Source organism: Barbus barbus (genome assembly GCF_936440315.1).
Source record: "Barbus barbus genome assembly, chromosome: 40".
Lineage (NCBI taxonomy): Eukaryota > Metazoa > Chordata > Actinopteri > Cypriniformes > Cyprinidae > Barbus > Barbus barbus.
In genome coordinates this window covers 23,864,825-23,878,582 of record NC_136718.1, presented here as the reverse complement: position 1 = coordinate 23,878,582, position 13,758 = coordinate 23,864,825, and the positions used below count along the sequence as shown (strand labels likewise).

General features: G+C 36.9%; 2 protein-coding genes across 2 annotated transcripts; one reads left to right on the top strand and one right to left on the bottom strand.

Moving 5' to 3' along the window:
- Nucleotides 1-745: 745 nt before the first annotated feature.
- On the top strand, nucleotides 746-3,173 carry LOC306860102 (proenkephalin-B-like). The gene is made up of 3 exons (XM_079401633.1): nucleotides 746-862; nucleotides 1,042-1,167; nucleotides 2,042-3,173. Exons 2-3 carry the CDS (start codon nucleotides 1,042-1,044, stop codon nucleotides 2,672-2,674), a joined length of 759 nt encoding a protein of 252 aa, XP_079257759.1. The 5' UTR covers nucleotides 746-862; the 3' UTR covers nucleotides 2,675-3,173.
- Nucleotides 3,174-3,605: 432 nt separating this feature from the next.
- Nucleotides 3,606-9,632, bottom strand: LOC306859355 (glucocorticoid modulatory element-binding protein 2-like). The gene is made up of 10 exons (XM_079400370.1): nucleotides 9,584-9,632; nucleotides 8,660-8,828; nucleotides 8,492-8,568; nucleotides 7,447-7,550; nucleotides 6,461-6,564; nucleotides 5,953-6,110; nucleotides 5,741-5,812; nucleotides 5,519-5,656; nucleotides 5,129-5,251; nucleotides 3,606-5,021 (listed from the first exon to the last, which is right to left on the bottom strand). The coding sequence occupies exons 2-10, from the start codon at nucleotides 8,791-8,793 to the stop codon at nucleotides 4,438-4,440; spliced, it is 1,494 nt and encodes a 497-aa protein (XP_079256496.1). The 5' UTR covers nucleotides 8,794-8,828; nucleotides 9,584-9,632; the 3' UTR covers nucleotides 3,606-4,437.
- Between the last annotated feature and the right edge of the window lie 4,126 nt (nucleotides 9,633-13,758).

The window sequence follows — 13,758 nt, the reverse complement described above, 5'->3', positions numbered from 1 at the left end:
ACGTCCAGGAAAAAAAAAAAGTGTTTATAACCGTATAATTTGCTGATTGCTCGCTAGCACTCGTATTGTGTAAAATAAAAAAATAAAAAATCCACATAACAGCAAAAAATAGTGTGATGAGACGATAGCCTACAACAAAACATACAACCATCAGGCCTATTTATCACTTTATTATAGATTTGCATATCACATATCCTATGCATGAAAAATAAATACATACATAACTTCTGTTTAAGAACGTTTGAGTGCAAAAAAGATTCAACGTTGCGGATTCATTAGAAATGAGTCGTAATCAAACGATATTACCACGGCACTACAGATCTGCAGCCGTCTTTCCTTGAATGGCCCAATAAACGAAAAAGAAAAGAGAAGACAAGCCTGCAGCCTTGAGCTAATACTGCAACTCAGTCATACTAATTACCTGACACATCCTCCTCTTCAAAGTGGGTGTTGTTTTAATTTAATGAAAGGCTATTCTACCTTTGTGAATAATTAGAACTAATTTCTTAACCTTGAAGCCTATCCATAGGCTATAATGTTTTTTATTTATTTTTAAACCATGCTTAACCCTTTTGCCTTAATAATAGTGTTTCGTTATTGTTTATATTATTATTCCCGAAAAGCTGCATCATCGCGTGGGTGGGAGCAGTCAATCATTTGGCTCGTGGTTCTCATTGGTTCGTTCAGGTGGCTGTGTGGGCTGCATGAATAAAAGTATGGAGACTGAGTCCAAGTAAGAGCAAACCGTAGATGGATAAAGAGTGACTCTATCAAAAGGACACGAGAACAAAGAAGTTTCAGCCAGCTTCCCCAAGTGATCGCCTTGACGCTTGGAGAACAAGAAGCTCTGTAGGTACTCAAGGTAATAGAGGAGATTTTGTGTTGGCCTCACTGTATACAAAAGGGTTTGGATATTAAACTGGTAAGACAAAGACATACCTAGAAAAACAAAGATCTCAAACATTATAGATGCATTTTTGAAAAACTCCTCCCTGCAGAGATTACATGAGTGCACTGTTTTCTTCTCTCGTACCGCTGTAGATGATGGAGTGGTATGTTTTGGTGTTGATGCTGAGCTTGCCAACCTTGAGTCAGGCAGATTGTTCAGCGCAATGTCTGAGATGCGCGCAACAGATCTCCGACCTGGACTCCGCAATGAACCGCTTGGTAAGAATACTCCTTATTGTCAAACAGTTATATCCAGATTTTGTTTGCATGCGCTTAATTTATCCATAAATGTGATGAATGAGAAGATGAAAATGGCAAAACGACAGAAATAAATTCAACTTTATTGGCTTTGTACTTTGTACCATGCACAATAAAATAAAGTTTTCATATAATCAGAAGCAAATAGTATATTGCATTAACTAAATTGAACAAATTAAGCATGCATGGTAATGTAAATTATAGTAATGGTAATATGAATGAATAAGGACAGACAATGACTTCAAACTCAACTGAATACAAATCAAGCCTTTATAAATGAAAAATAGAAAGGTTTTAAACTTGAGAAATGGTCGCATCCTTTGTCATTTACATGTAAACTGGGCGCATCCCTTATGGGGCGCGCGCATTCAGCACCATGGAGAGCGCGCTCGTTTAGATTATCATACTGGAGAAACCTATACTAAAAATATGTCTTTCCACTGTAGAATTACTAATTATTCGGCATTAATCCTTTCGATAAAAAAGAAGATTTAGATGGTTTTATAGATAAAATGCTACTTGTACTAGAACTTGAAAACTTTATAGCATCAGACAATAAAACCCCAGAATTGGTTCTAATAAAAATGATAAGAACCTAAATGGTTCTTCAAAAAACAATCTTACCAATAACTATTTTAGCTGTAGTCCTCGAGTTACTATGATATTCTTTTGAGATCAAAAGGCACCATGGGTTCAATTTTAGGCTCTGCAAAACGTGCACGGGTTTCTAAGATCTCTATGTGATGGTTTTACTAAATAAAACATTCTTAAAACCCTGTAACTCTTATTTTCAAGAGTGCACAGAGTCAATCTTAACCTACTCTTCTTTCTGCAGACTTGCACTTTAGAATGCGAAGGAGCTGTTCCAGCTACCAGTACATTAGACAGATGTGAGAAAGCTTTACAGGAGCTTTCAGATGAATTCGCGGACCTTAACCCCGACGCCGACGGAGAACGCGGCGCGTTAAACGCGGAGGATCTCCAAGAGAAGGCATCCAACCTGGTCAAACGATACGGGGGCTTCATCAAGAGGATCGATAAGAATAAAAAGAAGTTTTTCGCCTCACCCTGGAAGGAGAACGCCATTCTAAAAGAACTATTCGGGAAGAAATACGGAGAATCGCTCTCAAAACCGGGCGAGCGAGACGTCCCGTCGATCACGGAAGACGACGAGGGTGAAGATGTGACTGCGGAAAACGAATCGGGAGTTTACGATAACGACGTTCCTTTAAACGAAGTCAAACGCTACGGCGGGTTTCTCCGCAAATTCGGGCCAAAAAGAAGCAACTTTGAGGATAACAGCAGCCCGCAGGTGTTGCAGAAGAGATACGGCGGGTTTATGCGAAGAATTCGCCCGAAGTTGAGGTGGGACAACCAAAAGCGATATGGAGGGTTTTTACGGCGTCATTTTAAAATCTCCGTGCGCTCTGACGAAGAGCCCTCATCTTACGAGGACTATGCTTTATAGGCTATTATATCATAGATAACCCAACCAGAACTCATTAAGCCAGCTTTTCAGTTTCCCCCACATATGTGACCCTGGAGCACAAAACCAGTCATATATGTATGCGTCAAAATGACAGATTTTTCTTTTATGCCAAAAATCATATTAAGTAAAGATCACGTTCCATGAAGATATTTGGTCAATTTCCTACTGTAAATTATTAAAACTTAATTAGTAGATAGTAATAGCCTATGCATTGCTAAGAACTTAATTTGGACAACTTTAAAGGCTCAGTATTTAGATTTTTTTGCACCCTCAGATTTTCAAATAGACCTAGTTGTAGGCTCTCAGCCAAATATTGTGCTACCTTAACAAACCATACATCAATGGAAAGCCTAGTTATTCAGCTCTCACATGATATATAAATCTCAGTTTCCAAAAATTGACCCTATGACTGGTTTTGTGGTCCGGGTCAAATGTCATGACCTTACACGTGTTGAGGCTGTTTTACTATCCCAAATGGCTGCTGACCTCTGGACACCATCAATCACCACTGTCAACCTGTCATTCATGCGCTCGGGACGTTTCAGTGACCGACCACTTGTTGTTTCCCGTTAACTTTACCCCATGTAAGCAATCAGAACATCCTGCAGATAATGCTTGTTTAAGATGACCAATAAAGGGCAACAACTTTACCTGCTAAAATTGTTCGTAAATCTTTTGTGTGAAAAGTATATTTTCCTGAAGTATTGTGCTGAAGAAAGACTTAACAATGCAAAAAGCACCTCAGACCTTATGTCTTTTCTGTGAAACAGCTAAAACACCTTGTTTTACTATGGTATGAATGTTAAGAAAAATGCAAAACTTGCAGCAGAAAAAAAATGCAGTTTTTTCAATGACCGCCTATTCTTAAAATTTGGCATTTGATCCCCTAATCTCTAAAATGACGTTGTTTAGGAGGTCAATTTGCTGTATTTATTTTAAAAGACAAGATTGTCATGGTCCAGGTTAATGCATTTTAAATGATCAATTACTTCAAGTACAGATTTCACTGTAACAAGTATTTTCAGAAATACTAAGATGAAACATCAATATAGAAAAAATAAGAGAAAATGTTATAAATAACGTGTGAGCGTTATGTCCAAAAAACATTCTAACTACAAATTATGCACACACTGGTCAACCAGGAAATTAAGGACAAAATGTGCCTTGGATTTTATAAAAAAAACATCCTTAAAGGGACAGTTCACCCAAAAATTAAAATTCTGTCATCATTTACTCACCCTCAAGTTATTCCGAATGTATACATTTTTTTCTTCGGTTGAGCACAAAAGATGATATTTTGAAAAATGTTGGCAACCAAACAGTTTACTGTAGCCATTGACTTCCATAGTATGAATTAAAAAAATTCTATGGATGTTAATGGCTACCAACAACTCTTTGGTTACCAAAATATCTTCTTTCATGTGCCATATAAGAAAAACTCACACAGGTTTGGAACAACTTGAGGGTGAGTAAATGATGGGTGCACTATCGCTTTAAACAATTCAAGCTATATTTTACCACATTGTAATTAAGATTACAATTAAATCAAATGCAATGCAAAAAAAGAGAAAAGACATTCATTACCACACCATGGCTGTTTTTGGAAAAAAAAAGTAGCAAATTAACTATAAAAAAAAAAAAAAAAAAAAAAAAAAGATCATCCTCTATATACAAATATAGAGGATATAACACATATATACACTGACATGTAAAACTGAACAAAACAGGGTTTCAGGAGAATTTCACTCCTGGTCGTCTCTCAGTTCTGTAGCCGCTTCCACCTGCGGCCCAACGGTCTCCACAGTGGCAGTGTTTACGGTGCTGATGGGTACCGCCACTACAGTGCCTCCCACGGCGCCCCCTACTGGAGCTGCCAGATTCTGCACCGTAGCTCCAGCTCCTACTGTGGGCAGCGTGACCAGCTGAAACGGACTGACCATTTTGACGATAGTGGGTGCCGTGGATCCTTGCGGAACCGCAGCGGTGCTCAACACGGTTAAGTTAGAGCCTTCAGACTGGAGTTCGGTGCCTCCGGGTGACGTCAGCACCGTGTACCCACCAATCAGGGGCGACTGGGACGAAGCGGACAGCATTTTGTCCAGCGTGATGCCGGTGAGCTGCGTGATGGGCAGGGTGAAGTGCATGGGTTGGGCGGGCGTGGAGGCCATTGTGGCGGGACCCGAGACGGCACGGGTCAAACGGGGGCGCTTGGCGGTGGGAGGCGAGGTCACGGGGGTCAAGGTCATCAGGACGTTGTTGAGGTGCTGCGATTTGCTCTTCAGTTCTTTAGCGCGTTTGCGATGCTCGTCACACTGTTGCTCTAGGGCTATAAATGCACAAAGTTAAAGCTCACTTCACTTTTCTGTTCAAAAACAATATGCACAAAAAGCCTGGTTGCTGGTTAAAGAGATAAACCCAAAAACAGGTACTGACCCACTAAGCTGCGCGTGTACTGCTCCCTACAGCGGTCCATTTGGCTTTTGTGACTGGCAAGAACTTTCTTCACCAGGTCCAACATCCCGAAGTTCTGGACTATATTGTTGAGCAAAGCAGCATCTGTTGACAGATTCAAGTAATGAACAATATCAAATTAGTCTGACGTTCAATAGAATATCTGTGTACATTTGCAGCAAATTAAATCAGAAATAAAAACACAAAAAACAGACATAGAATATATTTGTGAATCAAAAGGGTTTTAAGATTCTGAAAAATCTTAAATGTTTGGCCAGTAGCAACTATGTGGCAATTAAATGTCAAGTGGGTTCAAACTGATTGTAGCATCAGGTTGTTTAGCAAGAGCAGGTTTAGCACTGTAACTCTGACCTTTAACCTGAAGCGGTGGGTCTTGGATTCGCTCCTCCAGGCCCGTGAGAATCTCCTGGATATCTCTCTGCAAGTCCTCCATCACCTCCTCCAGGAGCCCAGCGTCCTTCAGTCCTCTCCAGAACGTCATGGTGTCCTCTGACATGGAGCAGAACGGCCGGTGAGAGTGTTAAAACCATTCACTACACAACTCAACTACAATACATCACACAGGTCTCTCACCTCCGATAGCTGTCACCCATTCTGTGCTGTCATCACCAGCATCTGCCGAAATCGAAGCTGAGGATCCATTCACTTAAACATATATACCAATGATTAATCACTGCTCAAACCATTCAGTGGAACTACTATGAACAAACATTCTGAAACGCAAAAAAAAAAAAGTCATATACATATGTGAAAGTCCATGCATAAACTCGTCCATGCATTCATACCGTCGACGGAGACGGGGGTCGCAGGAGCCGTTTCTGTGGACTGCTGGCTGCTGAGAGACACTCGTGACCCCACCAGGTCAATCTTGGTACTGCGGCAGGTGTTTGAACACAGCCTGGAGTGCTGATAGAAGTCCAACTCACCTGAATCCATGATCTTCCTGCAGAAACAACCAAACAGTACATTTATCTTGAACAATTCCTCAGTGCTCTATATTCCAAAGAAAAAATACAACGTTTTCATATTTTCACTTGGAAATTGCTTTGCATTTATGGTATGTATTTATGTGATCAAAAATAGATTAAAAATTGTAAAATATTCTTACAAGTCAAAATAACTACTTTCTATGCGAATATATGTTAAAATGTAATTCATTCCTGTGATCAGAGTCCTGTGATCAACAGTTGTGCTGCTTCACATGTATATAAAATTGTCTCAAACAGTATTCATCATAATGCACTGCACAAAATGTAATAATATATGATAAAAAATTATAAAAGGTCAGAAAACCTTAACATGGTCCCATTAAGGCGAATGGCTCTCTTCCAGTCCTTCAGCGTGGACTTTCCCGCTATATAGACAAACTCCTTGGGACTGATGAGATGCTCGTTCAGCTGGAACACAGCAGGAATGAATATCAAGCATTATGACGAGCACAGACACAGCGCCGGAAATGGAAAGCAGTTATATTAATTCAGGAACAGATAAAACTGTCTATGAGGCAAAGATATGCAGACAGTCCGTTACTCAGAGCAGCACATTTATAGCAAAAAAACTAAAAATGCAGGAGCTTCACAATCATTACTTACAGATCTTTTCTGAAATTATTCATGACAATTTTCTTAATGTTTATAGAGAGATAAGGTTTAGATATGATAGTAAACATTATCATTCACATCTGCTCATTCTTTATTATTACTGTTTACCACATTTTAGTAAAATTTAAAGGTCATCAAAACCATGAAATAACACTAATGACTGTATAATATACTGTAGTAGTGACTACAACAGGCTAAATAAATCAAAACTCTTATTAAAATAAGCTTTTTTTAAGTTTAATTTTGATGCGGTTTTAGAAAAACAGAGTCTGTTGTTTTTACGTAAAATGGGTAATCAGTGCTGTTTGCAAATTATTAATAATTATTAAAAAAATATGTCATAAAAATGATGATTTTTTAAAAATTCACAGATTTTTTTGATGCAGTTTGAGAAATATTGGATCTGTTGTTTTTATGCAAGCAGAGTAATCAGCACTGCTGCAAACATAATATAATAATAGTCATTTAATAATATAAGCATATTATAGCATTATTGAAATTTCTAAAGGAAATGAATGCATTAACTAAAAACTGAACATGACAATAAATAGTGATTATCTGAATTGGCTTGACAGCCCTAATTTAAGAACAAGCCATTAAATCAAAAAGAGAAAAATAAATAAATAAACTGAAGTGTGTCCAAACACTGTTTTAAAACAGATTATATCACATATTTACCTGCACACATTTGATGTTGATCCCCGGACAAACAAACTTCTTCCAGACAAGGTTGGCTTTGCTGTCCCCACAGGTTATTGGGTAGAAAATATCACCCTCTACATCTGCAAAATATTTTTAAATATGAACATGGCATGTACTAAAATGTTATACAAGGTTAATATACTATTAACTAAAACCATTAAAAATGTGATTACTTAAAATAAACGATTTGAAATTAAATAAAAAAATAAAAAATGTAAACTTCAATTTTATTTGACACACTAAAATCATTAAAACTAAATAAATATATAAGTGATATAGTTTAAAAATAATACAAATGACAACATTACTAGCTTTAAAATTAAAATGAAACCAAAAAAGGCAATTCAAAATAAAACAATCGTAGTATACCAATGATGCTATATCAAAACTTATGTTATGAAATAACAACTTAATGCTTAAATTATAGAAATTATTGTACCTTCTGATAACACACTGCAAAAAGCGATGCTCTTCCTCAGTATTTTTTGTCTTATTTATCAGTCCAAATATCTAAAGATTCTTAAATCAAGACACATTTACTCGAAAAGCTAAATAAGAAGTGTTGGCTTCTGTAAATTTATCAAAATTAAATGAGTTTTTGAAAAAAAGAACAAATATCTACCAATGGGCCAAGAAAAAAAACAACTAAATTCGAAGGAAAAACAAGTTTTCATAACCCACTGGCAGATATTTGTTCGTGTTTAAAGCAGAAACTCATTTAATTTTGCTCGATTTCTCAGAAAACAAGACTTCTTATGTACAGTTTGCATCTCAAGTCAATGTATTTTGATTTAACACTGTGGAAAAAAGTTGTGTGTGTGTATGTGTTCGCAGTTTTATGCAACATTTAATGACATGACTTCTTGAAGCTAAGTCTTTGTGTTCCAGGTTAAGACCTTTTTAGGTCTAAATTAAGACTTTTTGAAGACATGCATAAACTGGTAAAATCACTACAATAAACCCCTCTGAGAGGATTATTGCTCTGTTAGAGTGTCTTGACTCTGCGAAAAGCAATTCCTACCCAACACAGTGTCCTTGGGCAGGGAGATAGTAGTGCTAGACTCAGCCTCGGACTCCATGGTTTGCTCAATGTTTTCCCTGTGCAGGAAAAGACAAAACCTGCTGTGAGTCTGGAAGAGGTGCATGATGGGGAGGTGAAGATGGAGTCACAAAAGAGCTAAACGCTCACCCAGACTGTTCCAGATCCGTCGCCACCAGAATATTCTTCTCCTCCTCGGCGGATGAAGTCTGACCCGCTGTGTCAGGGGTCGTGACCACCACCACTTCCTCCATGTGGACGTTCACCTCAGAGGACGATGCCATGAGGTTATCAGCATCTGACAGGTGTCAATCAGCATCTGATGGGTGAGGAAAGGAAGTTGAATTTTACATGAGGTTTTATTGACTCACAGCAGTTAAGTTTATTCAGTACTGTATTGGTACCACACTTATGAAACAATGCTCTGCTTCCAAACCACACAAATATAGAAATTACTGTTCGCACACTGGAAAATAAGACAAAAATACTGAGGAAGAGCATCACTTTTTGCAGTCCAAACGTCTAAATATTCTTAAATCAAGGTATATTTACTCGAGAAGCTAAATGGCGTGAACTAAGAAGTGTTGGTTTGGGCAAAATTAAATGAGTTTTTGAAACAAGAGCAAATATCTGCCAATGGGCCAACTTAATTCAAAGGTAAAACAAGTTTTCAGACCCCTCTGGCAGATATGTGTATTGGTACCACAGTAAAATTATGAATCAGATGTTTTTACCTTATATTTTTAATATATATCATGGTACTAAACGATGTGCCTTTGTATTCAAAAGACCTCTTTAAATACTATGGTAAATTTCGAATAGCATTACATATTTTATTATTAGTACAATCAGTAATTGCATTTATTGATAATGACTGATTATATTAAGGATGTTTGCAGTCTTCAACTCACAGATTAGCAGTGTTTTCAGCTTTATCGCTGAATGTTTGCGCTTTGCCCAAATTGACGGAGTTAAATAGAAACAAGTAGCGGCAGATGTGCGTACGTGGAGGGGGGAAAACAAATCGCAATTCAAATATCCCGCAGAAAAACAGAGTATAAATGGAAACTTTACCCGCAGGAGTTTGAATCCGTGTTTAGGAAGCGCTGAGCAGAAAGACTCTACTGCGCATGCGCGCTCGTGACGTCCCGGCCGCGTCAAACAATAGAAATCGAAGTGAGTAGAATAAAATTACCATAAAAGGGAAAGATAAAATGGGTGGGATTAGCGGACTAAATTAATTTTTTTAGTTAGTTCAGATCTCTATTTTTATTTTATTTTACATCTATTAATCTTTAATTCATTGTCCAGCGATTTCAATGGATTTGGGCTTTCTGAGCCTCCTTGAGGAAAGTTCACAACAATTTGGTTTCATAGTTAACGATAAGTAGCATACACAAAGTAGGCGATACGAAGAAATAAAATAAAATTTACTTCAAAAAAGATGGACTGAATTCTAATTTGCATATTAATTTTACTGTTTTAATGAATTCAGGGAACATGTTTACATGTGAGTTTCCTTCTCACAGCATTTAGACTTTGTTCATTTCTGGAAGAATCTTCATTTCTGTGCATTTTGTTTGACATAAATCGGCGCCCATGGACAATTGTATCACAATATTTTCCCATTTACACACAAACATTTGGCCTGGTTGCATTTAGGTACTGTTTTTTTAACGTTTCTTTGCAACTTGCAGATTACATTATTTTAACACCTGAATACAGCGCCTTTCAGAAGTTGCAGTTTGGTCTGGTTTCGTGATATTTAGTTGTATAGGTATATATTTATAGAAGTTGCACCTAAGATCTTAACCATTCTTTATACACACGTCTTTTGAATGAAATGCGGTTTTTCTTTATTTCCTACTTAAAACTGTACTTGGCCAGGAAAAAACAACAGTATTCAGTTTTATATATTATGCTATTCTGACTCATGATGACACGTGATGTTATTTCTCATTGCTTGCACATTGTCATTTCTAATTATTGGATGAGGCATTTAAAAAATCCCAAATTGGATGTTGAGCCATCTAGCGCCCCCTGGAGGAAGAAGCCCCCTGTGCCTCACTGGTTTATTCTTGCAGGTCATTGATTTATTGCACATAGTCTATCCAGTACTGGGATGGTGTGTTTATGTTTGTGTTATTATATAAATTGTTCATTTACTAAACATGCATTTTACTTATTTATTCTTCTATTTTTATTGCTTGTCAATGACACGACTCCAACTGCCCTTTAGGCTAATTGGTTCATTCTTGTGCTGCATTTCTTGATGTGCACAAAATAGTACAGCGTTGACATTAGGGGATAGTTTTTTTTATTATTATTATTTATAAATTTTTTATATAGAAATAAGTACTTATTTCATTTAATAATGTCTTCATGTCTTCTTCAGTGTGTCTGAGAATCCAGATTAATCCTCAGAATAAAGGCGAGTTCTTGTCCATTTCACCAGAAAGAGCCTTTGCTGACTTTGTTCGCCCACACTGTGCTTCATTTGGTTATTAATTTAATCGGTTAAAGAGTCCACATGTGCTGATAAAAAGGTAAAATAAACTGACTTCAGTCTGCACCCTTAGGAAAACCCAAACCTTATTATATAAGTGAAGAGAGCACTATCTGTGTCATTTGTAACTTATTAAGTATTTAAGGGTCATGTTACGTCTCTTATATCAATATTTTGATATGGCACAATTAAAATGTTGACATGAAGATTAATGTTTGCCAGATAACCTGTAACTTTAAACTGTAGTTTCGCACTGACTATCCCAAACATTTAAAATGATCACATTTGGTTTTGACTTAAAATATTCTAAATATTTTCTTTCACACATGCTCATTAATGCATTTCTGTCTCTTTATGCAGATTGACTGTCAAGAAACGACCAAATCTGGAAAGCCCACGCCGCAAGCAGAGAATAAACATGTATGATTGTTATTTTTTCCCAACACTGACAGCACCTTCACACCTTATCCAGATTCTCAGCACTGTGACGAATCCTCAAACTTCCTAACACTCCTCGACAACTAAATTACATTTCTTGAGACGGGATCAATTTTGGGCCCATTTCTGTTGCCTCCCAATAATCTGTGGTGATTGAACAGAATTCAGTTTAGGCTGATATGCTCAACTGGAGTGTATCTTCATATTATCTTTATTTTTATTTCAAACATGTTTGTGCATGTTTCATTATCAATATTATATAGGTATATATTTTGCTTTATTCAGAAATAAAACATAATAAACCATGTTGATTTTTGTTGTCTGTGACCAGAACATATGGAACAGTATACTCCTAACTGTTCTTTTGAATATACTAATCATCTGTGTGTGCGTGTGTGTCTGTGTGTGTGTGTGTGTACGTGTGTGTGTGTGTGTGTACGTGTGTGTGTGTGTGTGTGTACGTGTGTGTGTGTGTGTGTGTGTACGTGTGTTTGTGTTTTTGTGACAAACGAGGACATCAATTTGTGTAATGACACAGGTATGACAAGGTAAAGGTGACTTTTCAGGACATTGACCCATGTCCCCACTTTTCAAAATGCTTATAAATCATACAGAGTGAGTTTTTTGGGGGGAAAGTTGAAATGCACAGTCTCCTGTGAGGGCTAAGTTTAGCTGTAGGGCAATCGCACATACAGCTTGTACAGTATAAAAACCATTACGCCTATGGGATGTCACCACTTTTCACAAAAGCATTAACAGTAGGCTATAGTTTAGTATAGTCAAAAAAAAGAAAGAAAATAAATACTTTCATTGCATATTTTGTCCATAAAATAAACGTGAATAGTGACACTGAACAAGGAAAGGCTAAAAATGACAGATTTTTCGATTTCTTTGGTAGGCCTAATATAATTTCTGCGTTTGAAAACCAACATCAGCATGCCATCTCCAGCCTAAACAGCTAACACAGGAATTATTACCTGTGCTCTGTAATTCATTCTCCATCTCTAAGTATTGCCTTTCTCAAGTACTGTGTAAATACATATGCATATTTTCTATACAGCTGTAAATAATGCACAAATCTGGACATAAATCTTCTGTTCCAGATTCATAGCATTTACTGTTAAGTCTTATTTAAATGTTTCTGTTCTCATGTCAGATAGGTGTGTATATATGTACCAAGAGCTTCTGAAAAACCGCACACTGGTCGAATAAAGCTGATTCTGAAAAGAAGGTGGATTGCATTTATTCATTTAGCTGACGCTTTTATCCAAAGCGACTTACAATTGCTATATATGTCAGAGGTCGCACGCCTCTGGAGCAACTAGGGGTTAAGTGTCTTGCTCAGGGACACATTGGTGTCTCACAGTGGATTCGAACCCGGGTCTCTCACACCAAAGGCATGTGTCTTATCCACTGCGCCCCCACCACCCTTTGGATTGTTAACCAGCTCTGTCCAGAAGATGACAGCAGAAGACCATCCTGGCGGTGCTTCACCACAAATCCACAATCATTTTTATTGCCAAGGTATCAAAGCAAAAACATAAATAAAGAACAAAACTATTTACATAAATAGCCTTGCCACGTAATACAGTGTAGCTTTACAAAAACTACTTTAGAAAACAGTTTTATGTTATTAAGCATCAAAGTGATGTTTGCATTCACTTGACGATGCCATTTAATAAATTATCCAATATGTTTATGGAAATAGGCCTATAATAGATATTATTAGAAAATAATAATGATAATGAGACATTTATGAAGTGTTATAATCTTATAAAAATCTTTATAAAAGACATTTATAATGTGTTATAGTATAAGATGCTCCCCCACTGCATAATTTTATCTCTCTCAAAAAGAGGCAAGGACCACAGTCATCTACAAGTGATATATGATTTACATATTTTAGTCCAAGACATGCATTTATTTAGTTATTTTGTTTATTTATTTGTTTGTAAAGATGGCATGTTTGGAGCCTGAATCTCGGTTGAATTAGTGAGCATATAGATACAACATACACTGATAAATATTGCCAAATCCAGATATATAGTGCTGTGGCATAAGTGTTGTAATTTGCATGAAAAATATTACTGCAGCACAGGTGTAACACTGCAGATTTTGGGGATTAAGGGAACATTCTACTTACTAAAATGCAATATATTCTCAATATATTCTATATTCTTATATTTATAATAGTAGTTATGTATCAAAACTTTCTTTTTATTTTATTTATTGCTCTGTTTATCTCTTATTTCTTTCTCTGCCAGTAGATTAGCAGGTACAGCGTTGTATTGCCAGCCGTCACTGA

Bases quoted from the DNA above. Each gene is read 5' to 3' on its own strand.
- LOC306860102 (XM_079401633.1), top strand. From the start codon at position 1,042: ATGATGGAGTGGTATGTTTTGGTGTTGATGCTGAGCTTGCCAACCTTG. The intron at 1,168-2,041 runs GTAAGAATACTC...TTCTTTCTGCAG, and splicing joins ACTCCGCAATGAACCGCTTG to ACTTGCACTTTAGAATGCGA.
- LOC306859355 (XM_079400370.1), bottom strand. From the start codon at position 8,793: ATGGCATCGTCCTCTGAGGTGAACGTCCACATGGAGGAAGTGGTGGTG. The intron at 5,813-5,952 runs GTATGAATGCAT...TATATGTTTAAG, and splicing joins GACCCCCGTCTCCGTCGACG to TGAATGGATCCTCAGCTTCG. The intron at 5,252-5,518 runs GTCAGAGTTACA...ATCTGTCAACAG, and splicing joins CCCACCGCTTCAGGTTAAAG to ATGCTGCTTTGCTCAACAAT.